Source organism: Oryza sativa, chromosome 9, assembly GCF_034140825.1.
Source record: "Oryza sativa Japonica Group chromosome 9, ASM3414082v1".
Classification (NCBI taxonomy): Eukaryota; Viridiplantae; Streptophyta; class Magnoliopsida; order Poales; family Poaceae; genus Oryza; species Oryza sativa.
In genome coordinates this window covers 11,425,325-11,449,859 of record NC_089043.1, presented here as the reverse complement: position 1 = coordinate 11,449,859, position 24,535 = coordinate 11,425,325, and the positions used below count along the sequence as shown (strand labels likewise).

Genomic DNA, 24,535 nt, shown 5'->3' with positions numbered 1-24,535 from the left:
AAAAGTTGTTTTAAAAAAATCATATTAATCTATTTTTAAAGTTTTTTTAAGATAACAATTAATTAATCATGTATTAATTCATTGCTCCGTTTTCCGTGTCGGAGGTGATGGTTATTAGCAACCCTCACCTAAGGCTATGTTTAGATCCAAAGTTTAAATCCAAACTTCAGTCCTTTTCCATCACATCAACCTGTCATACACACATAACTTTTTAGTCACATCATCTCCACTTTCAACCAAAATTCAAACTTTGCGCTGAACTAAACATATCATAAAGATAGTTGAGGACTATTAAATCCAATAGCAGTTAACAGACTGTACCAGACTAGCTGTCAACTTGTCAGCGTAAAAAAAAGTCAAGCTCCCACCAACCCAGCCCAGTTGTTTCACTCTATATAAGGCTCCTTGTCTCATGCGAAATTTCTCGCCTCACCCCCACATTCAAGTCATAGTCCTTCATTTCCAGGTGTGCTCTTAAGCCTTATTTCCTAGTTATCTCCAGTTCAGCTTCCGATTCCAAGTAATTCTTTCTAGTTTTTCTAGCCTTTCCAAAAAAAAAAAAGCAAAAATTACTATTGCACTATCTCCGTTGTTTGAACTTAATTTCAGTCAGAGTACAGGCACATTCAACATACACCACACTCTTTATTTAACGGTATATCCAGAGGCCGTTTTTTTTCCTCATGATCTTCAAACCTTAACGTGAACATTTATCAGTTCATTTTTGGAAAGGAAGACAGTAAAGAAGCTCAGCTTCTAGACCTGTCAGGTGTTCCCCAAGGAAAAAAAAAAGCCCTTTTAGGGTGTGTTTAGTTCCACGCCAAAATTAGAAGTTCGACTAAAATTGAAAGTTTGAATAAAAAAGTTAGAAGTTTATGTGTGTAGAAAAGTTTTGATGTGATGGAAAGTTGGAAGTTTGAATAAAAAAGTTGGGAACTAAACAAGGGCTTACTCTTCTCTTTTATACCATCATTTTGCCTCGAAATTCACACATTTCCTTGTTGTTTGTACAGTAACCAAAAACAAAGTTCTTTTTAACCTAATTGAAAAAAAAAATGTTACGACGCTTCAGCCATTCTTATTGTTGTCCCTCAGGAAAGATGTTTTTTTAAGCAAATGAGTACTTTTGGTTTCACCGCCTTTTCATATCAGGGAGAAAATATATTCGGATTTGATAGTCTTGAGCTCACCCGTTAAAGGCTAACCCCTCTTCATTTGAAAAACAGAGAAGGCAAAACGTTTAACTATTGCCTGCAATGTCTTCTAGCCATGAGCCCTCGGGACTGCTAAACAGTGATGACATACCTTCCGAAGGTATTAGAGTTCCCTTCATAGAGTAAGCTAGTGTTGCGTTTTTTTTTTCTTTTTTGTGTTTTATTGCAGGCATATGTCACTGTAAAATATTTCAGAGTTGTGTGCGTCTGCTCAAAGGCAGATGCAGCTTGAGGTCAGGGGGCTCGCTGCCTTCTTCCTCCATGGAGATCCAGTGGGTAGGAGGTGCTGAAGACCCCCAGACCTCAGGCTGGATCTGCCACCTCGTCTGCGAGGTGTAATTATTTGTTTCTTAGTTGCATAACTTGGGTTCATTGTGAGTTACAACTTTTTAAATTTTGCATTCTCCATGTGACATGTACAGGATCAGAAGTAGCGCCACCGTCTGTTAGCACTGGTGGGAATACAGAGCTAGTAGAACAAGGAAATGATAGGGTGCCTGCAATGACTAAGATTGTGGTAGAACCAAACGCTGAGCTACAGTCACCATTCGTGGTAAAACACCATCTATTACTCAAGAGACCCGATCCTAGCATACTAGATGAATTGTACAGCTTGACTATGGCTTTTACCGATTCAGAGTCAAAACAGTAAGTTTGACTTTGTCTTTGAAACATCGACCTGTTAGGCTGTGATGTTTATTTACTGCATCCATGACCTGCCTTATTGATAATTGCGATAACGATACAGGACCGATTGGGTATCAATCAAGCACCCATCGTTCCCCATCAGATTAAAGCTTGAAGATATCCAGGAAACAGTAAAACCTGGAGGATTGATGGATACCGATTGCCTCAACTTAGCTGTGAGAAATTTGGCAACAGAGGATGCTGAAAATTTTAAGAACACTGAGTGTTTGGGTTGGAGGCATTACGTTAAATCAGATTGGACGGTAAGTTGGTTGCGCAAGAGTTGGGGGGGGGGGGATATACAGTCTTTTTTTTTTCACTTATGCTTATACTCATCAGCCAAAATTTAAATTTTAAACCTTAAATTTAAAGTTGATTTTGGGTTTTTTTCATCGTAATTTATTTTTCAGTCTTTACTTTTATATTGCTAAAATATGCATAAAAAGGTTTATTTACAACTTATTTTCTATTTGCAAATATGCCATTTTGTTTATGCTTAAAATCAGCCAAACGATGGGGCCGATAATTCCGAGTCAACTCTTCTAGTAGTGTCACAAATGACACCTATTTTTTGTTTGTTTTTTCCTCCACAGCAACTGGTCGCTAGTCCCACGAATCTGAGGATTGCATATTCGTGTGACTCTACTCTGTATGATGCTTCAGGATCACATCTGGTATGATCGATCTTAATTATTATATCCTAATTTTGTAGGGCTGAAAAATACTTGCTAATATCTTGTCACCAAATCGGTCCATTGATGAAATATGACTTCTTACATACGACTTAAATTACAGAATGCATGCATTCTGTTAATTAAGTAAAATTTGAACATTATATTGTTTTTTAATATGTGTAGGTATTCATCCCCGTATTACATTGCGACCACTGGACACGAATTTTTTTTATTTATAATTTTTTTTATTAAAAGTTTTACAAAAATAATTTTCCATTTTGAAAATTGACGGAAGGAGTCGCCTACCGCCCTCTGGGAGGGCGGCGAAAATGACGTGGCAGACGGCCGTTCGCTCTCGGGCGACGGCCGTCAACGAAATTTGCAGGCGGCCCCCTTGCCGCCCTCCGCTAGGGCGATTTTATACTGTGCGGGGGGCCGCCTGCAAATTGGCGGCGAGGGGGGCATGGAATTTTGCAGGCGGCCCCCTTGCCGCCCTCAGCTAGGGCGATTTTGTACTGTGGGGGGGGGGGGGCCGCCTGCAAATGGGCGGCGAGGGGGCATGGAATTTTGCAGGCGGCCCCCTTGCCGCCCTGGGGGAGGGCGATTTTTGCCTCTCCCCCTATAAAGCCCAGTCCCTCCTCTGTGAAATTTCATTATATTCACTAAAAATCCAAAAAAAACAAAAGAGAGAGAGGGGAGGGCAGCAGAAGGGGAGCGGCGAAGCCCTGCTGGTTCGCTCAATTCATCACAGGTATGCTCCCATACATCTTTTGTGCATTTGTACTAATATGTTATGTTTGAGTATATATGTTGCGTTTTAGTTTTAGTTCCATATATTTTAGCACATCTGTAGCACACAGCACATATGTGTAGATCCAGAGCATAGAATATAATAGTATGAATTGAGACATAGACAGTAGTGTTAATTGTAAGATGTAGTTTAGTTTGATCTGGAGAATGTAACGTAATTTTAGAAATTTAGAGAACAATATTGTAGAGAATGTAACTTAGGGCGTAGTACAGAAATGCGAGGTTAACGCAGTTATTGTTTTCATCAGGCACAATGTCAAGTAAGGTCACATTTCAGATAGTTCACGGTGAAGGAAATATTAGATTTGGTCCAGATGGTGTTGATCTGTCAGATTTTGTAATGACATCTAAGGGCATCGATAGGCCTGCGGAGAGAACATTTCAGTCAATTTATAGTTGGTTGTTGAGAGGATTTAGAATAGACCAAGAAGTCTACACAATGTCAGTGTCAGTTGTAGTGAGTCGTGCAACAGAAGGTTATTTTTGGGAACTAATGCCGATGGACAGCACTGATGCTTGGAGACGGTATGTGGAAATGGCTTTTGAACGGTCATGGCCCCTCGTTATATTTGTGTCGGTACAAGAGAAAGATATAAATGTTTCAATGCAAACCGAAGATGTAGAGGGTCCTATCAATGCAGGGGATGTTGTTGGACCATCGATGCAAAATGAGGAAAATCAACCAAGGGAGGAGCAGGCTATGGGCATGGCGGATGAGGGGGAGAGAGTCGGTATAATTGTTGATGAAATGGAGAGGGAAGATTCGGATAATGAGGAAGTGGACGACGACGCATCATCCGATGAGGAAGGTGATGTAATGGCCACTGATTGGGCAAATGAGGACTTCTCTGGACTTGTTATATCAGAGGGTGATCATGTACCCTGGGAGTATAAGGAGAACGAGGTAATTGAGGGTGCAAGATATGCTCATAAGGATGAGATGAAGGAGGCGGTGAAGCATTGGGCAGTTTCCTTGCAGAGAGAGTTTAGGGTGGTCAAGTCAACAAATTATGTGTATGAAGTGAGGTGCATGAAGGAAGATTGTCCGTGGCGTGTCCATGCATATAAGGGTAAATGGAATGATTATTGGAAAGTTAGCATTGTGACCGAGCACAAGTGCTACTTACAAGGGGTGGAGAAGTATCACCGAAACATCACTTCAGCTTTTGTGGCAAGTGAGATGTACAGCAGTGTTGTTGGTAACATTGGCTTTGAACCAAAATCAATTATTAGGCACATCGAGAACAAATTCAAGTACACCATAAGCTATGCAAAGGCCTGGAGAGCCAAACAAAAGATCATTGAGATGAGGTATGGCACATTTGAAGCTTCTTATGATAATTTGCCTCGTTTGTTAGCCACCATTGCCCAGAGGAATAATAATACGTACTATGACCTACATACATTTACATCGGTTGATGATCGAACAAAGAGTGTGCTGCAAAGAGCCTTTTTCTCATTGGGTGCTTGCATCAATGCTTTTGTGCATTGTCGACCTGTTCTATGCATAGATGGAACTTTTATGACAGGTAAATACCGAGGTCAGATATTGACAGCAATTGGGTGTGATGGGAACAACCAGGTTCTACCTATGGCTTTTGCATTTGTAGAGAGTGAGAACACTGAAAGCTGGTACTGGTTCCTAGAGAGAGTGCACATTGCAGTGGTGCGTATGAGGCCCAACGTTTGCCTTATACATGATCGTCATGCGGGTATGTTGCGGGCTATTGACTACTTGCAGAACGGTTGGGATGAGAAGGGACTTCCAGCTAAGTGGCCTGATGTTCGGAGTCGGTGGTGCATGCGTCACATGGGTGCAAATTTCTACAAGCAATTCAAGAACAAGCATCTTATGGAGCTCTTTAAGAGGCTCTGTGCACAGAACCAAGAGAAGAAATTTAATGAGTTGTGGGACAAGTTGGATGAGTTGACAACGAAGCAAACAGATGAGCAATCTCGCAGTCCACTAGTTGAAGGTGACGAGCCTCCCATACCTCTTGGTGCATTACATGATGACCCACCAACAATGAGAAGGAGGTCAGGGTCGTCCATCAGAAATTTCACTCAGTGGATTGAGAATGAGCCTAAGGAGAAGTTGTCTCTATTGTTCGACACCGATGGATCTCGGTATGGCATAATGACAACCAATTTGGCAGAGGTGTACAACTGGGTAATGCGAGGAGTTCGGGTACTTCCATTGGTTGCTATTGTTGAATTCATCCTTCACGGCACGCAAGCGTACTTTAGGGATCGATACAAGAAAATTGGTCCGTCCATGGCCGATGACAACATAGTGTTTGGCAACGTAGTGACAAAGTACATGGAAGATAAAATCAAAAAGGCACGGAGACATCGAGTTGTTGCTCAAGGCACACAAGTGCATCGGTATGAAATAATGTGTGTTGATAGGAGCAGGCGTGGTATCTATCGCAAGCAAGCCGTGCAGGAATGTGTCTTGAAGGCGGATGGTGGATGTACCTGCAGTTGTATGAAGCCGAAGCTTCATCACCTTCCTTGCTCACACGTTCTTGCTGCTGCCGGTGATTGTGGCATATCTCCCAATGTGTACGTCTCAAATTATTTCAGGAAAGAAGCAATCTTTCATACATGGAGTGAGGAGATATATGGGTTCGGGATCTCAGGATCTTACACAACGCTGAGTGCCCAAGTTTTTTATATTCCAGATCCATCTAAGTTAAGGGTGAAAAAGGGTCGACGCCAAACTAGACGCATCAGAAATGATATGGATGAGTCAGAAGCAGGTGGGAGGACTTTACGCTGCAGCAATTGTGATCTGCGCGGCCATACTTACAAGAAATGCCCGAAGAATGCAGAAGTTCCAAGCGGCGCAGATGCTAGTCCATCTGGACAGGCAAGTGATGGTAGGCGACCACCTGGTGAAGGAACAACAAGCAGGCGCGCAAGGCCAAGGCGTCGTCGCGCAGCAGGCGATTCCATGGTGTAACAATGCTTTCGATTTAGGAAATAAAATGCTGTTGTGATGTAATGAGTGTTCGGACTAAATACTTCTATCGTGTAATTTCAATTCAATGTTGTTGTAATGAGTACCTCCGACTATTGTTGTACTAGTAGTATTGCGAATTATTCGGTGTTGTATCATAATGTTATCGTGATGAGTGTTCGGAGTAAACACTTTTGTTTGTTTGTACTCTTGTTTAATATGTGTTAGTAATTCGCTTAGTTCAACATTTATTACTTATGTTGAACTAATTATTTATATGTTTCTGATCAACCTATTTGATGCAGGTATGGCGTACGACACACCGGCGCTGTTGAACCGTGGGATTGACAGGAACCACCGCTCGTTCCTGTCAGCAGTCGAGGGTGCACAGCTCGGCACCTTCCGTCCACGCACGTCGCGCGAGTGGTTGCGTGTCGACCCCCGTCACGTTCCTTGGTACGCGTATGTTCACATTTCAACTCAACTTTGCTTTGTGTTGTACTTATGTTTGAAGTTTGCTCTATACAGGTTGCGTGCGGCAGGCCTTCTACCACTTTGTAGGCTTGTTGAGGCGGCGGCGGACGACCGTGACCTAGCGAAGCGGTGGGATGCAGATCGGTCACTCCTTGCCGCTCTTGTAGACCGCTGGAGACCTGAGACGCACACGTTCCACCTTCCCTGTGGGGAGATGGCTCCGACACTGCAGGACGTGTCGTACCTGCTCGGGCTACCGCTGGCGGGAGCAGCAGTTGGTCCCGTGGACGGTGTTTTTGGGTGGAAGGAGGATATCACTGCGCGCTTCGAGCAGGTGATGCGCCTTCCACACCTAGGACCGACCACCACCCTTCCTCCGTACTCTACAGTCGGGCCTAGCAAGGCTTGGTTGCTCCAGTTCACTGTAAGTAAATAAGTTGTTATTATCATACGTGCTTATTTGCGACCGAATGAGTGTTTTGTACTAACATTTCATTCTTAATTGTAGGCGGACCTTCTACACCCTGACGCTGATGATTACTCGGTCCGACGCTCCCTTGAGGCGTACCTGTTGTGGTTGTTCGGGTGGGTGATGTTCACTAGCACCCACGGGCACGCTGTGGACTTCCGGCTGGTCCACTACGCACGGTCCATCGCGGATGCTCAGCCACAGGACGTGCCGCAGTGGAGCTGGGGTTCTGCCGTGCTAGCAGCCACGTACCGTGCCCTCTGTGAGGCGTGCACGAAGACTGACGCGGGAGCGATCATCGCTGGCTGCCCTATGTTGCTTCAGCTTTGGGCAGCCGAGAGGTTTGCCATAGGTCGACCAGTGGTGGACAGCGCACCCTATGGGGTTGGTCGCAGCGCGCAGTGGCCAGAGGACGGTCCCACGATGGGGACTTACTGGTGTCGACGTGGGGTTAGTGCAACTTCGCTGCGTTATAAGTTTATCAGTCATCTTTTTTTTTTCTTCACATAACATGTCTAATTCCGATCATGTTTATTGCAGCGTCGTTACGCTCACGTCCAGGTGAGACGTGGTTACCCGGACTTCGTGTTCGAGTTTGACCGTCTCCAGCCGAGCGACGTCATCTGGGAGCCATACACAGAAGAGGTCGTCGCTGCGAGAGCACCGCTAGGACTTTCGTCCTTGTGCACACGCGACCAGGCTTACTGGCTCACCATCCTGCCGATGGTGTTCGACATTTTCGTTGAGCCTCACTGCCCGCAGCGTGTGATGAGACAGTTCGGACTTAGGCAGGTGTTTCCGGGCAACGTGCAGCCGACCGTCCTCCCTGCCGACCACTCGTGAGTTCGGATTGTTCATTTCTAAATTTTTATGATAATTACTTCATCGAGCCATATAATTTACCTCTCTTCACAGGTTGACTCGACGGGGACAGCTAGCAGGCGCACTTTGGGCTCCACGTGTACAGCAGTACGTTGACGACTGGGTGTTAGCTACAGAGGAGGTGATCAACGAGCTCTTCTCACACACGGAGGAGAACTACCGTGACTACCTTCGTTGGTACCTTCCTCGCACTCGTGCGCGTGTGACCTTCACTCCAGACGCCCCAGAGCCGCACGTTGCCGCTGTCACGGACGCGTATCCCACGCACCGTGACCGAGACTACTTCGTGGCGGTACATCCAATTTGTATTACTTCTTACAATTATTTCATTTATCTTGCATAATATAGGACAACTACTGAATTTGTTATTTCCATCTTGCATAGGCTGATGCCGCACGGGATATCAGTGCCGATATCACCGCAGTCCAAGTGAGGTTGAACAGAGGTTTGCACTTGACTGACGTTGAGCAGAGGGTGACCTTCGACCGGATGCAGGAGAAGATGCGTGCGGTCATGCGCGTCTTCTCCTGTCGCAGCGCCGTGGACGTCGTACCTCCAGCTGGTCCGGTACAACCACGGCCTCGCGCGCCTACCGTCGGAGCAGGACCTCGACCTACGGCACCTATTTCGCACGGTACTGCTCAGCCCAGAGGTTTCTTAAGTTTTGTTTCTGTTTTTGTACGAAAACATCACCCCGTCGTAACTTGATGATCCATCCTCGCAGGACCTCGTTTGCCTTCGAGCGCCCCTAGCTTCGGATTAGTGCGACCTACAGCACCGGTTTCGCACGGTACAGTTCAGCCCAGATATTAGTTCATTTTTGTTTCAGCTTTTGCACGATTATGTCACCATGTTTTAACTGCACGTTTCCTCATCGCAGGACCTCGTCTGCCTTCGAGCGCGTTCGCAGGCACGACCGGCGCTTCCACGAGCTCCGCAGGGGCGTTCGCCACCTCTTCGGGCGCGTTCGCCAGCTCTTCCTCTCACGGAGCGTCGATCCCTCGCCCACACGGTACTTTACTTTTTATTAATACTGTTAAATACCTGTACGAAACTGATGGTCCTTGTCCAGCAGGATTTGCAGCCGGGATCTTCGGTACTGGGGCCTCTTCGTCTCACGCCGGTAGGACTGGTCCTACTAGCCAGTTCTACGACGACGACTTGCACGGTGCAGACCACCACGACGTACTAGGCTCCTCTCAGCTTGGAGGAGCTCCAGAGGCACACACTCAGGAGCAGCCAGAGGTCACACCTGTACAGGCAGGACGGGTTGGCCGTGCCGTACCCCCGGACCGACTCACGTACTCCCACGGGCACATTAGGGCGCAGGGTAGGAGGGACAGGGGTAAGAGGCCTCGTCAGTAGTGTTCTACCTCTTCAGTCCTTATGTGACCGTTTCTTTTGGCTTACAAACTTGTAAAGCAGTACTACTTTTGCTATTACTACTGCAGTACTACTTGTGTTTGTCTCGTCTACATAGTTCTTTTCATTCATATGGTGCTAGAACAACTTATGCTCACGACAACACACTTTCGGCGCTGCACGGTAGTGTCAGATCCAGTAGCGCGCACAGTCCACAACAGCACACATGAAAAGCGGCAGCTCGAGTTATCACTATCAACTTTCGGCGCTGCCTGTTTACATAAAGTGAATCACGCCCACGCGTGATCGTCTTGTCACATCTAATGAATAATGTATCTCATTGAGTTCACATATATTGCAGTGAAAACGACGCTATATAATTGACAATCTGAAGGCAATCTCTTCATATCTTCTTTCCCACTAGCACACAACACACGAAAATGGAAGCCTATTCATTGGTAATACGTAATCTAGATTTGAGATTATGTAGAACATTCTTCACTACAATTTTACATTTTGGCAGCAAACCAAATATGATCAAATGCAATTTTACCTTACCAAATATTTGGTCGTGAAGAAAAATTTGGCACTAACAATCCAAATATGCCCTAAAAATTAATAAAATATTTGTACGGTAACAAAATATTTGTACGGTAACAATCCAAATATGCCCTAAAAAATAATAAAATTGTATTTTACCAGTCTTGGAGATTTTAATCTTGTATAGTTTTCAATATAAAAAGATTTGATAACTATTGATATTTATACAAAAATATAGAGCACAGTACAAAATCGCCCTTGCGGTGGGCGGCAAGGGGGCCGCCTGCAAAATTCCATGCCCCCTCGCCGCCCATTTGCAGGCGGCCCCCCGCACAGTACAAAATCGCCCTCGCCGAGGGCGGCAAGGGGGCCGCCTGCAAAATTCCATGCCCCCCCTCGCCGCCCATTTGCAGGCGGCCCCCCGCACAGTACAAAATCGCCCTCGCGGAGGGCGGCAAGGGGGCCGCCTGCAAATTTCGTTGACGGCCGTCGCCCGAGAGCGAACGGCCGTCTGCCACGTCATTTTCGCCGCCCTCTGGGAGGCGATTTTTAAAAATCGCCTTCCCAGAGGGCGGTAGGCGACTACTTCCGTCAATTTTCAAAATAGAAAATTATTTTTGTAAAACTTTTAATAAAAAAAATTAAAAATAAAAAAAATTCCACTGGACACTATATGCTTTCAACATGTGTGATAAGAAGCTCAGTATTCTGGACTCTCTACCAGATGCCAGTGAAGGTGGTCAGGATAGTCTGAAGCGTCATGAGGAAATCAGAAAAATTGTATGTGGTGCTCTTAACAAAACCATGGATGTTGCGTTCTGTTTTTTCTCTTGGGAGTACGAGTTTCCAAAAGTGCCTAGGCAACAGAACAGGTGTGACCTGTAACACAATGTTTCTTACTAGAATCATCTTGTTGTCTGATATATGTTTTACTAAGTGTCAAGTGATTAACTCATTTCTTCCTATGATTTATTTATTTAGTTATGACGGTGGGTTCTTTGTATTCAATTTTATGCGATTATGGGATGGCCATCGACTGATTCGCTGGTTTTCAACTGTAAGTAATAATTCCTAGAGATTTAATTTTGATTGGAATGCATATTCAGAATACTATTATCATACATTTAATTTGTACACATTGTCTTGTTAGGAAACGATGGACATGCGGAAGAGCTTTCTAGCATGCATACTCTCCAGCAAAAATAATGATGCCACCATGCCTACTAATGTTTCTGAGTTGATCAAAACGCTCCCAGGTTAGACATAGAGAGGTTTTCTATATGTTTGTGACAGCACAAATAATATCTTGAGGATATACTATCACAAATGAAATTAATTGAAATGAAGAAAGAAAAACATTAGAAACATTAATGTATAATTACGAGCATTAATTACATTCAAGAAAGAAAAATAATAAAAACATTTGGAGCCCCTAAATACCGGAAAGGAAAAAAATTATATACATGAGTACGTGAAATCAATAAAAAAATAAAAAAGAACAGAACTTTACGAGGACATGCATCTTTGAGTCGTAAATATAGGTTTAGTGGCATTTAACAACTCACGCTTGAATCTAATGGCATGAGAGCAATTAGGCGAAATTGACTGCAATTTGACAATTAGATCATGCACCAACATAATGTACAATTGTTTTATTAGGTCATTCCCAACATAATGACTTGAATGGTGTCCATAACACTAAATAAACTGACACTTAGAATGAAAAACGATGTAGCAAGTGAATAAATGAGGAAAGAGAAGGAAATCATGTCTTGCATGAGACATGGCGTCTACATAACATCCAAGACATCATGTGAGATAAATAGCATTAAATTAAAGTATGAAATAGTGGTGTTTGCATTGGAAGAGTAGTGTATAATACTAGTTTCTTAATGATGTGAAATTTATGAAAACTATGTGTAGTGTCTTGGGTTGGGAATGACCTTATACAACGACTAATGCCATTAATATTTCTAATTTTAGGGGAGGCCATGATGACTCCTGAATTGGTACAGGCTACGAGACAGGGCAATACAAATGCATTTAGGGAACTTAGATGTCCTGCACGAAGGGAGGGTTCATATGGAGGCCATACCTCAATAAGTATTAATAGAGCCGCTTGCTGTTCTTGTGTTTTTTTTGAGAGCACATCATCCCGCCGTTCTTGTTTCCGTTTAGATTGCAAGTCCTCATGCCGTTCTGATGAGCAAGAGAATCAGATTATGCGGAGTCCATTGCGCTTAGATGCAACATCAACAGTTACTAGTGATAGAGGTCCACCTGAGCCATACTCTATCCGGGGTGTGACGGTTGACGGGGACGGGGTGCTCCACATTGCTGCAAGCTTTTGCCATTTCGAGCTTGCCAAATCCATCTTGGAAGGGCAGGAGGACAAAGCCCTCATAGTTATGCTACTACAACAAGAGAACAAGAGAGGAGATAGGCCCCTGCACTGTGCAGCTGCCACGGAGAGTAAAGAAATGGTTCAACTCATTGTGGAAAGAGCGAAATGTATCACAGAGCCGTCCAATTTTACTACCAATCTGCTGCGTGCGAGAAATTTGGAGGGCCAAACATGCTTGCATAAGGCCATTCTACTCGGTCACACGGAGATCGTCAAGTATTTGGTTTCGCAAGATGAAGGATTGGCGCAAATAGTAGACAACGAGGATATTTCTCCCCTCTATTTGGCCATCGCATTACGAAGAGGTGACATTGTCCAAGAACTGACAATAAAAGCATCGTGTGGGCCTGCAGGTGCCGTGTCGTATTGTGGGCCCGCAGGGAAAACAGTTTTACATGCTGCTGTTCTCTTCAGTGAAGGTACAGACGCAATCTCAAGTTTTGTTGTCAAGTTTTGAAAGATTTACTAGTACTTGATATCTCGCCGTTTGATTTAGATTAAATTTGCTCCGAACGATGACTAACTCACTAACATTTTACAGAACTACAATTCTAAAGAAAGTCTGCTGCATGCACAATTTTCTTAAAATCTGTCTTTTCTTAAAATTAAAAAACAATATAGATTTGTATTAAAAAAACTTCAGTTAAGTTTCTATTGCTCCAAATGCAGCCAATATATTTATAATTTGGGAATTGCTAGATTTTAGTTATATGAAAATCCTTAAAAATCTCAATCGAATTAAATTTGCCTATTATACTATCCATGCAAGACAATAGGTGAACCTCTCTATTTAAGAGATATTCTAATACATATTCCGACTTTACTTCTTTCCTTATACTTATAACTCTAAGTCCTAAATCATAAACAACTACGTACACATATTTAACATAAACTCTAATATCCTCGGGGTGACGATGGGGACAATTCAGAGGGGCTCTTTAGGCTTTTGCGGGATAAACTGGGAGGCAACAGACCATGGTAGGGTTGGTGGTGGGGGATGGAATTTAGACACTGCGTCCTATAAAAAACCAACCTAGTGCTAGATATAACACATTCTAATATAATGAATCTGGACATGTGTCACATCTAGTTTTAGATTTATTTTTTCTGGTAGTGAGGGAGTATGGTGGTTAGGACTAGGAGGCAGGGGTGACGGTGACAGCTGGAGCTACCAATGACGAGGAAAGCTAGTAGGGTGAGGCACCTCACTGTCGTTTGACTTTAGGAAAATAAGTGACCTGACTTCTGGGCCTGCCGTTCTCAGTGAAGCTACTTGGTGGTGCACGGGTGAGACCGTGGAAGGTGGCCATGAAAATTTCAAGTTGAGTAAATTTCATAAAACTATAGGTATTTTGATCAAATTATTATAAAACTACAGATTTAAAGAGTTGTATCACAAAATTACATATTTAACACCAAATTTATCATAAAACTACAGATTTTAGGTTAAACTAGGAAGATGGCCCACGCATTCGCACGGGCATGCATATTATTTTGTTTCGGAAATAGTTCTAACAAAATAAGTTAAAATTAAAGTAAGGTATTTTTCATTCTTAATCGAATTCTCATTGTTTACTTTTTCCTCAAGAAGTCTCGAGAAAGTTTTCATTGCTGGTAAGTTTTTTTACTATCCTGCTAGCCCTCCTTTTAATTGATCAAATATATATCTTATATAGCGCTTCTTTTTAATATGTGAGACCGTACGGTATTTTAAATATTTTAAAGAAAAGAACTAGTCAACATGAATCTTAAAATAATAATTTATTATGAAAAATATAACTTTTAATCATATTATTATAAGAAAGGCTACTTATTTTGTATTGCCACCTTAGAGGTTTATACATGCAGATTGTGGAGAAACCCATGGAGCTACTTTAATGTTTAATATGACTTGTATGAAGAGAAATATAAAAATTTTGAAAGAATAAAACATCATTATGATGTAAAATGAGCTATGTTTTTCTATAACGAAAGGAGTAGATTGATTCAATACTATCTTACGGGTTAAGCGCTCCACTACAATAGTTTTATGTGTAAAAGCTTCAACAATATATTGTGGTTTAAGCACTTCACTAAAAATGTTCCGTGTAAAAGGATTGCAAAAATTATTTTCAAAGATGACCCATGAGTTTGATTCAAGAGGCTCACTAGATAGGAGGCTGCACATTTGAGCCACATGTGAAAAGATGCTCGCAAAAATCATTTGTATAGTTGTGATGAAAATAATTATTCATACAATTCAAAAGTTGGAAATCCTTGTGTGAAAATAATGGTACTTATGCCCATATTATTGTTTGCCAACAATCGATAGAACTTGATAGTTCTTTTTGGTATCTAGTAAAATTGGCTAGATATTTTACAAAGATGCACCTGCTAATTTTTTTCTATATGTTGCATTTTTAATGGGTACCTTTGTGCATGTGACACTATATATGTTCCAAATAAAAATGTCTAGTGTAGTTCAAATTGTTTTCGGACTGTGGGAAACAACTCATTGTTTCGTGCAAAGTGTATGAGACCTCACATAGCCTACAAATAAAATTTCATAGCTAAACATAACTCCGCAGGCGCGATTTACTAAAGTGTGGACTTTTCATGAGTGTCGTCATGATTTAAATATTTTTACTCTAAAATTTATAATTAAGCATTAGGAATTTATATACTTCAAACAATCACTCTTTGTAACTTTTTTTAGCTAACGTGCATTAGGCATTTAGCATTACACTTTTATGTAAAGTGTTACTCTTAAATTCATCATATTTTAATTGTAACAAAAATAACAAAAATTCTGACGGCCTTAAGAGTATAAATGTCTTTTTCTTGCCCTCATGTGTGTGTGTATTAGTTGGTTTACACGGTGTGTTCACGTAGCTTTTGCATAATCTTCAATGCGAAAGCCTGCAATACCTACCCTATTTTATTTTCTTTGTTTGAAAGAATTAGGAATTTAAACTATCATGGTAGTTTATATGTCTATTGCTATAAGATGGCCTACATGCATTTATAGAGGTATACTGAAAATAAAAGTTTTACTCATAATGACGTGGATAAATCTCAAACTTTTATTTTTATATCATATGATAATTTTTAGAGTTGCAATATATGTGGTTTCTACTACATATTTTTCCTCCTGATTAAACCTATGTTTATATGCATCGCGCCGCCATCGGTCCTAGCGGTGCACATGTAAAATCGGTTTACTTGAACTTGCTGGAAAATAAATTCACCCTAAGTTGTTTGTTGCTTATATATGGTATTATATGTCTGGCATGTTTTACAACTATGCTCCAGTATATATCAATTGTTGGTTTGTTCTAGGCAATGAACAATTTTGCACAGTACAATATGAATGGGACATATATCCATCTTCATAAAGTTAAAGTTGTGTTGTATACAAATTTAGAAACTTTACACGGTGATAGCGATCTCCTGCAACCGCCGCAGGTCCATTGTAGATTTTTTTTCTTTTTATTTTAATTTTGAGGCTCTGATTAATTACATCAATCTAATCTATTAGAGCATCATGTGATGTCTTAGGAGTGTATGTAGGATGCCACGTGATGGTTTAGAAGCGTTTGTAGGAAAAGTTTAATGGGCGTTTATATAAAGTTGTGTGTTTGTGCAACTATATTTTCTCACAATAATAATGAACAACGTACAAATATGTTTGTAGAACATTTTTGCACTGTGGATATAACATTATCACATTAAACTTTTTTTTGTAATTAACGAAATAATTTGTTATGACATCACAGGGGTGCGGAGTGAGGTTTGAATGTTTTTTTAAAGAAAAAAATAGATCTAACAACCTAAAACTGATTTATGTAGAAATCGATGATCGAATTTTATTTTTTTTTTGGATTTTCTCTAATTCAAGAGTGCTAGGTAGTTATGTAGAAATATTTGTATGATGTTTAGTGTACTATAAAGAGAGTACAAAGAAAGAGCTTGCTCGATCCAGAAGGTTAATATCTATCTATGGATATTTTTAGGCCCATAAAGAAAAAATAATAATTTTAGTTATTATGGAAATAAAAAAAGAGAAAGGAACGGACGAAGGGTAGGTTAGATACATGCGTGAGAACACAGCACAAAGGCATGGACAGAGGGAGATTTTTCTTAAGATAGATCTCACGATTTAAAATAATGGGTTCATTGATATAAATGAAAATCGATGGTCAAATTTCTCCGTTTTATTATAATACCACGTGACGACTCGAAAGTGTTTATAGGGTGCCATGTGTCGGGTTAGGAGTATTTCTATGAAGTTTATTGGTCTATAATTATGATCATCAAGGTATCTATAAGCAATACGTATTTACATGCGTAAATATTGCTAAGATAAATGTAATAGTAGAAAATAATTGATCAACCATATTTAAGTGGAAATTGATGTTTTTTGTTTTTCCTTCATAATTTATATGATTTTCTCTAATTTATTGGAGTGTTACTTGGTGACTTAGAAGCTTATTTAGTTGTCAGTTATTAAAACACAAAGGAAGTAATTATTAAGACTATAGTTCCACATGACAACATTTTTAATTAAAATATAGGTAATATGGATGTTATATTTTTTATAGATAAGATACATCGTATATTTTATAAAATTTTAAATAGTGAACAACCAAAGAAAAATAAAGAGCGCTTCTTTTCCCACCGTGGGTGCAAACGTGCATACATAATTTCTTTTTTTATTTTTTCCGATGTATAATTTTTTATTTGTTTTCCTTTAGCAAACAGTGTGTACATAGTTTCCTTACGTACGTTCGTACATACGTACGGGGATGCTTGGATGTGGGCCCGTGGGAGATAGGAGATAGGAGATGGAGGTGGAAAAATAAATCTAATATACTAATTAAAAATAGTGGGTCTAGTTGCTTATTAAAGTGACACGTGGCATTTTAGGAGTGTTTTTAGACTCCCATGTGGTGGCTTAGGAGTGTTTGTAGGAAGTTTCATGGACTTTTAGTATATAATAAATAGATATCACAAAAATACATATTTAATATTGAACTTATCACAAAACTACAACTTTTGGAGTTTAAATCCTTAGCACCATTGTTATGGTGGAGCTATAAACATTATTACTTTGTGATTAAATTGGTTCTAAACCTGTAGTTTTGTGATAATTTAGTTACTAGACTTGTAGTTTTGTGGCACTTCATCTTAAATGTGTAGTTTTGTGATAAATTTGGTGTTAAATGTGTAGTTTTGTGATACACCGAGTTAAATATGTAGTTTTGTGATAATTTGGTCATAGTATCTGCCGTTTTGTGAAATCTACTCTTTTAAGTTTGAGTGTAAAGTTTTAGAAAAATTTGGTTGGAATTTTTTTAAATTTGAACTAAAAGTTTCAAATTAGATTGAAAGTTTGTTTGGTGCTTCATGGTGTCCGGGCTCCATGATTGAAATTGAGTATATACCCAATTCAAATGAGAGTGTGTGTCTATATATATACACACACATACATACATACATTTATATATATATATATATATATATATATATATATATATATATATATATATATATATATATATATATATATATATATATATATATATATATATATATATATATATATATATATATATATATATATTGTGACGCCTATATATTTTAATATGATCTTCGATGATATACTTTGACTATTAATTTATTCCAGGTTATGTTCTCAACAAATATGAAATAAGGATCACATAAAAGTACTTTAAAATACAAATATAGTGATATAACATGCATAATACTTAGCATATATATGATTAGTATGATTATTAGTCAAAATTTATTGAGTTTGATTTTTCTAAAAAAGAGGGCATCCTGTAATTTGGGACGGAGAGAGTAGCACCTTTGAGGTAGCGGTGCATGTGTTCTCCCGATCTAGTAGAGCGCCTGATGTGCACATCTGGTGGAGATGAGGAAGGGACAGGGAAAAATTACGGATATACTTTTTTTTTCAATGATTTATGTTTATATACATATATGAGAAAGATTTGCAAAAATATACCCGTCCGGCGGGGTGGATACGTGGGACCGCGACGGTCCAGCATTTTGGAGCTGTGGGACCATCACGGTGCCGTAGGACCGTCGGTCACAAGTTTTGGAGCTGCGGGACCGTCATGATCCCGTGTTTTCATCCTGCGGGACGGGTATATTTTTTGCAAATACTTCTCATACATGCATATAAACGTAAATTATAAAAAAAATAAGTATATTCGCAAAATTTTTTTCAAGGACGGATAAGGTTCTTTTTACTGTAGCTGCAGATCATAGCGCCATGCAAATGTAATTTAAATTTGTGGGATATTTGCGTGACTGAAGAATAGAGACAGTCCATTAAATTTTAAAACCAACTGGGCGGTGAATGTGAAATTTTGTGGGATTTTTGCTCTTTTGATCAACTGCTCTTGTTTCTCTTATATTTCTTTATATCGTTTTACAGTTTTTCTTCTACGTTACTCGTGCATGCATGGTTACTTCACATAGGAACAATCAAATGTATGACGGTTGATTAATAATGTAAATGTCATTTGCAGAACTGACCACCATACTGGTGAATTGGGAATGTAGTCTCATAAAAATCCCAGATGAATCTGGCAGGACCCCACTTCACTATTTGGCCGTTGGATGCTTTGGCAGATCATCACACCTGCTCCTCGACTATTTGTTAGTCGAATGCGTTGGCATATTATCACACCTGATGGTCCGGCTCCTCGACTATATTTCAGTCGACAACCCCATTATCGCTGGGCCCTTTTTCAGTATTACTGCCACTAAAACTCTCCTTGCGAAAGATCCATCGTCAGGCTATTGTGCAGATTTAGAGGGATCATTGCCCATTCACATTGCTGCGTTGAATGGAAAAGTTGGTGTCATCCATAAGTTGATACAAATGAGTCCTGGCTGTGAATTATCATGCAATACGTCCGGCCAGACTATCCTACATGTTGCTGTCCGAATGGGAAGACGTAATGTTGTGCGCTATATTTGTTTGAACCCAAACTTGTCAAAAATGATTCTGAATACAAAGGACAAGGATGGAAACACGGCGCTTCATTTGGCTGTACAGAAAGGATGCAGCTGGACTTTCGGCATATTAGTGGGACGCAGCGACGTCTATTTAAGCTTCAGAAACAAAAATGGGCACACGCCTCTTGATCTTGCGGTACTGGGCAGCACAAGCCGACTGAAATTTTGGCCAGTATGTTCTATTAACCCCTTGCTCCTCTCCTCCCACACCCTCTGCACTTTCAAACACTATCTAATATATTCCTATTATATCATATACTTTCACACAATATATGATATTGTTGACTTTTTAACATATGACCATTCATTTTATTTTAAAAAAGAAAAAAAAGTTCATTTTACTCTCCCGAACTATTTCACAAGAACACTTAATCCCCTAAACTATTTTTTTTTACTCATATTTATCCCCCCCTCCCCCGTCCCCCAACTATTGAAAATGGTTAAATTTACTCCTTATAATAGCATTTCTTTTATATGTTACGCTTTATACAAGTTGTTTTCTCAGCTGAATTTTATTAGAGCCATAGATGACACAATTATCTAATTTGAAAAATATGTTCAATTTTTTTCATAACTGTTTGCTTGAACATTAAAATCATGATGTTTGAATCAGTTTTAACTATTTCCAACCTATGTAAACAGTGAGAAAAAAAATCTTTAAAAAATACTGAGAAGTGAGTTATAACACATCTATTATTCTTCTAAAATTTCGGTGCAAAATATAACTCATACAAAGAAAAAACGAAAAAGAGAAATGGCGTAAAGAAGTAAAGTGAACTATTTTAAGTAGTTCAGGGTGCAAAATAGGCCAAAATATAGTTTAGTGGGTTAAGTTCTCCAGTGAAATTGTCCATGGGAGTAAATTGGACTTATCAAAAAAATATATAAATACCATTTATTTTGTTTGGGATTTTTTTCATTGTTAAATGTACTTAAAGCATGACTTACAATTTGTACACACTTGAAAAAAAACTGAATAAGATAAAGTATTTAAAAAGTTAACGCCACATATTGAAAACAAAGGCACTACTGTATAATCAAACTAGATGGGTACCCACGTGTTGCTGCGAGAAAATTATGTGATAAAATGGTAGATATGCGTTATAAAATTTTCTTTCTTACTTACTACACGATTTTATTTGACGTGCTTATATTTTTTGTACCTTGATTAATTATCTAAAGATTATAAATGATTGGGTTGTATTATGTTGATTTTAGGGGGGAAGAGTTCAATTTACACCCTTAGTGGGGTTGAACTTTATAGATACTACTCCCTCCCTTCCATATATTGATCATCATATAAGTGTTTTGTACCAAGACTAAGAAAGACTTAATTAACATGCATTTTATATAATACGGGTATGTGGTGAGAAAGAATCAAGAAATATACAGACTTTAACTCCTCATATGCACAAGAAACGAGCACTTACCTACCCCGAAATGCCTGCATGCATACTCAATTTGCATACATAGATGCAAAATGTTGCACGTCAAATGAAGGGTCAAGGATTATATGATTATATGATGATCAATTTAGAATTTCTATCTTTGGTTTTGATGATCAATATGGAATTAATGGAGGTAGTAGTTGGCACCCCATAAGAATGGAGGGAGTAGTTGGCATCCCACACCTTGCTACGGGATTTGTTAGTTTTATTGTCAAACAAATCAAAGTTTTAGATAATTAGGTGCAACTCTATGTATATAAAAAAAGTTGATAATGTGGTTTCATATATAACCTTTGTTATTACAATACTATCCATGCTTTATTTTTGAAAGCATGATTGTGTATTGTTAGGATATATGAATGTTATTTTCATGCACATTGCAATTAGATAGTTTGCACTCTCTGATTCATCTCAGGATTATTCTTCTGAAAATGAGTTTTGTTTAATGATGTGAAAAAATTATATGAAATCAAATTGTTCATAATAAAATAAAGCTTAGTTAAGTAATAATTTAAGTTGTATTCGGGAAAAAAAACTTAAGTTAGCATTAGCTCTGATGACTCGGGAGGAAAAATATGGTAATTATCTGTAGAATGGATAACAGAGCCATGAGGTGGAGTAAAGGGAGGTCAATGGATGACTAATCAATGATGGAATGAGATGAATAGGGAGCTTCTTGATTCAACGGTTTTTATCTTCATACTGATCTGCTGATTTAGAATTATTGATGATGTGGCTTTTTACATAGCTTGATTTATAGGAGTAAATGTCCCTTAGTAGATATCAATTATATAGGAAGATAGGATATAAGATATGTAGTTTATGTACGTCTAGATCACAAGTGCAGTCAGCTCTTTCTTTGCAGTCCTGAATGTATCGATTCAGGGCTGGCTTGTCAAATTTGGGGGCCCTGTACAAAGTCGTAAAGAAGGATAAAAACTTAGTTGATGATATAATATGACAATAATTTATACTCCATAATATATATTCATAGCAAATGTAAAATGGTCTAAAATGATGTACATGTGCATAATATTCACTAGAAAAGTGAAATGATATACCTGCTATGACAACCGCAAGCAGAATAGAAAGCTCTAGGATTTATATCCAAAAGTTTCTTTTGTACCCCTTGATGTTTTCCTTTCATATTTGACCCATTGTCATAGCCTTGTCCTCTCACATCATCAATATCTAGATCAAGATCCTTTAGTTCTTTCTCTAGCACATAAAAAAATTCCATGCCCGATTGTATCATTTATATCCAAAAAAACCTAGGAAAGATTCCTCAATGGAAACATTACCTTAAGATAAATAACCATATCTTATAATTAAAGACATTTGTTCTTGGTCGCTTGTATCAGGAGTACAATCAAGTATGACCGAGAAATATTTTGCTCTCTTTATTTTCTTCATAATTTCAGCCTTAACATCACAAGCAAGCAAATGTATCAACTCATTTTGAATCCTAGGTATGAGATAATGAACATGGGTTTCTTCATTTGTAATACGCCGAATATGTTCTTGAATAACCGGGTCAAACTTAGCCAACGTTTCTACCATGCCCAAGAAATTTCCATTGCTATCTTCATACAGTTTGCTATTAGAACCACGGAATGCTAAAAGATTATGCTTAGCTAGGAATTTTACAATGGCAAGAATTCTGAACAAAACCTTTCTCCAATGATCCTTCTCTTTCTTAAGTTGTCGTTGGGCAGATTTATCAATAGTTTGATCCTTCTGCAATCTGTTACGCAATTCGTACCAATTGGTCATATTTAAAACATGATCTGGACTTGTTTCATGTTCTCTAAGTCTAGAACTCAAATGCAACCAATCATTGAACCCCTCATTTGTTAACTGACCTTTGCGATAGCGATACTCTCTTCCTTTTGTAAATGATTTGCAATAGAAGCATAATACGCTATCAAGTTCCTTGGAATAAACAAGCCAATCTCTATCATACTCATCTCCGTTTGATAGGTTTCTAGTGTAGAATAATGCAGAAAACCCTCTAGACAATCTATCTTTAGGACCTTTCTGAATTGATAAGTCCCTTTTAGGACCTAATTGAGCAAGAATGTCATTAGGTTCAACAACAGTGGTTTCTATCTCTGTTTCACTATCATTAGGTTCATTGGCAACATCACTATCAAGTGTCTGATCACCGGATGGACCTTGTGATTCTTTTGTAATATACCTAAACATAGCCCCTCTCTGAGATTGAGTTAGATCTTCTATTATTTTTTCTTCTTATGTTTCATAACCGGAGTCATATTTTCTATTCCGATTTGTTGAAGACATATCTTCAAAATTAAAATACAGGATGTAAGGACAAAAATTGATTTAGCGTATATAGTAGATGAACCAAAAACTTAATAATCCATATACTACAATTAGGGAATAGGGATTACATTAACATTACCTGATTAGGACAGGCGACTAGCCGACTAGACTAGGCGTAGGGGACAAGGGCGCCGGGGCTCAGGCGCTGTAGCCTGCAGCCGGCAGGGACTCAGGTAGGCAGGTAGGCTGGGCGACGGCGTTAGGACTCAGCGACAGTGCGGTACAGTGGCAAAGCGCCAGACGCCAACAGAGGGATAGGCGAGACATCGTTTTCTTTCTGATTGGCGCGATGCCGCGATCCAGAGTGCCAACGTGCAATCCCGCTATCGAAGGTGAAACGACAAATAACTGATTTTCAGGGTTAATTGGGCTATCAGTTTACTTATTTTATATATATATATATATGTATGTGTATATATATATATATATATATATATGTATATATATATATATATATGTATGTATATATATACATACATATATATATATATACATATATATATATTTCAATCACCATGTAAAGTTTGGACAAATTAAAACACATCAATTGAGCCCTACCTAAATTTTTTGTAACTTCTGGCTTCTCTCCATTGATTAGAACCGAGAGAATAAGTGCAGAGATGTAAACTGTACATTTGTTCATTGGAGAACCTTATGGAAATCATTCCATGCCTAATGTAGTTATTTTCCATGACATCTTTGAAGGGTGACCATGAGTGGATGCGCAATAGCTTGCTCGACGTTGGAGCTGAACTTGGTACTTTTGTTTGGGATCACCTCTCCCGCGAGATCGCCAAACCTTACAAAGCCGAAGACGAAGCACTGTCCGAACAACTGGACAAATCTGCCGCAGTGATGGCTGCAATCGCGGCGCTTATTTTTAGTACGGCACTTAACATCTTTTTCAACGTGGAATCAGTCTACCACAACGCTGCAAATATTGCAATTCAGGAGAACCATCAGGCAAATGTGGTAAAAACACTCACTGGGTTCTCGCTCGTTGGATCTGCAGCTGCCATCGTTTTATGTGGACTAGCTGGATTTCCCATCTTACATGCCAGACTCCGAATGCCTGGTCTTATTCTGGGATTATTTATTCTCATTATATCATCCGTGTGTACACTGATGGCATTAGCGGCACGGCTGCACCTGGCGAGTACTCCTCTTGCATCGGCCTTTACATGGTCTTTAGTTTATATTTCAGGTTTATGTGTAGTATACTGCTACATGAAAGCCA

The 24,535-nt window shown here is 39.4% G+C and overlaps 4 protein-coding genes across 4 annotated transcripts; 3 read left to right on the top strand and 1 right to left on the bottom strand.

The window, feature by feature from the left end:
- Window positions 1-426: 426 nt before the first annotated feature.
- On the top strand, window positions 427-2,600 carry LOC112936374 (uncharacterized). The gene is made up of 5 exons (XM_026020207.2): window positions 427-466; window positions 1,227-1,314; window positions 1,637-1,862; window positions 1,963-2,164; window positions 2,495-2,600. The coding sequence occupies exons 2-5, from the start codon at window positions 1,257-1,259 to the stop codon at window positions 2,579-2,581; spliced, it is 573 nt and encodes a 190-aa protein (XP_025875992.2). The 5' UTR covers window positions 427-466; window positions 1,227-1,256; the 3' UTR covers window positions 2,582-2,600.
- Window positions 2,601-3,131: 531 nt separating this feature from the next.
- Window positions 3,132-6,541, top strand: LOC136351750 (uncharacterized). Its single transcript, XM_066304043.1, has 2 exons — window positions 3,132-3,326; window positions 3,634-6,541. The coding sequence occupies exon 2, from the start codon at window positions 3,639-3,641 to the stop codon at window positions 6,348-6,350; it is 2,712 nt and encodes a 903-aa protein (XP_066160140.1). The 5' UTR covers window positions 3,132-3,326; window positions 3,634-3,638; the 3' UTR covers window positions 6,351-6,541.
- A 135-nt stretch (window positions 6,542-6,676) lies between these two features.
- On the top strand, window positions 6,677-9,641 carry LOC136351749 (serine/threonine-protein phosphatase 7 long form homolog). Its single transcript, XM_066304042.1, has 9 exons — window positions 6,677-6,803; window positions 6,876-7,245; window positions 7,330-7,740; window positions 7,831-8,129; window positions 8,206-8,464; window positions 8,557-8,806; window positions 8,897-8,962; window positions 9,053-9,184; window positions 9,248-9,641. The coding sequence occupies exons 2-9, from the start codon at window positions 7,036-7,038 to the stop codon at window positions 9,535-9,537; spliced, it is 1,917 nt and encodes a 638-aa protein (XP_066160139.1). The 5' UTR covers window positions 6,677-6,803; window positions 6,876-7,035; the 3' UTR covers window positions 9,538-9,641.
- A 12,616-nt stretch (window positions 9,642-22,257) lies between these two features.
- LOC136351681 (uncharacterized) lies at window positions 22,258-23,160 on the bottom strand. Its single transcript, XM_066303943.1, has one exon. It carries the CDS (start codon window positions 23,158-23,160, stop codon window positions 22,258-22,260), a length of 903 nt encoding a protein of 300 aa, XP_066160040.1.
- Between the last annotated feature and the right edge of the window lie 1,375 nt (window positions 23,161-24,535).

Coding starts and splice junctions, on each gene's coding strand:
- LOC112936374 (XM_026020207.2), top strand. CDS start 1,257: ATGTCTTCTAGCCATGAGCCCTCGGGACTGCTAAACAGTGATGACATA. Junction 1,315..1,636: donor TGATGACATACCTTCCGAAG/GTATTAGAGTTC, acceptor TGACATGTACAG/GATCAGAAGTAGCGCCACCG. Junction 1,863..1,962: donor ACCGATTCAGAGTCAAAACA/GTAAGTTTGACT, acceptor ATAACGATACAG/GACCGATTGGGTATCAATCA.
- LOC136351750 (XM_066304043.1), top strand. CDS start 3,639: ATGTCAAGTAAGGTCACATTTCAGATAGTTCACGGTGAAGGAAATATT.
- LOC136351749 (XM_066304042.1), top strand. CDS start 7,036: ATGGCTCCGACACTGCAGGACGTGTCGTACCTGCTCGGGCTACCGCTG. Junction 7,246..7,329: donor CTTGGTTGCTCCAGTTCACT/GTAAGTAAATAA, acceptor TCTTAATTGTAG/GCGGACCTTCTACACCCTGA. Junction 8,465..8,556: donor ACCGAGACTACTTCGTGGCG/GTACATCCAATT, acceptor CATCTTGCATAG/GCTGATGCCGCACGGGATAT.
- LOC136351681 (XM_066303943.1), bottom strand. CDS start 23,160: ATGTTTAGGTATATTACAAAAGAATCACAAGGTCCATCCGGTGATCAG.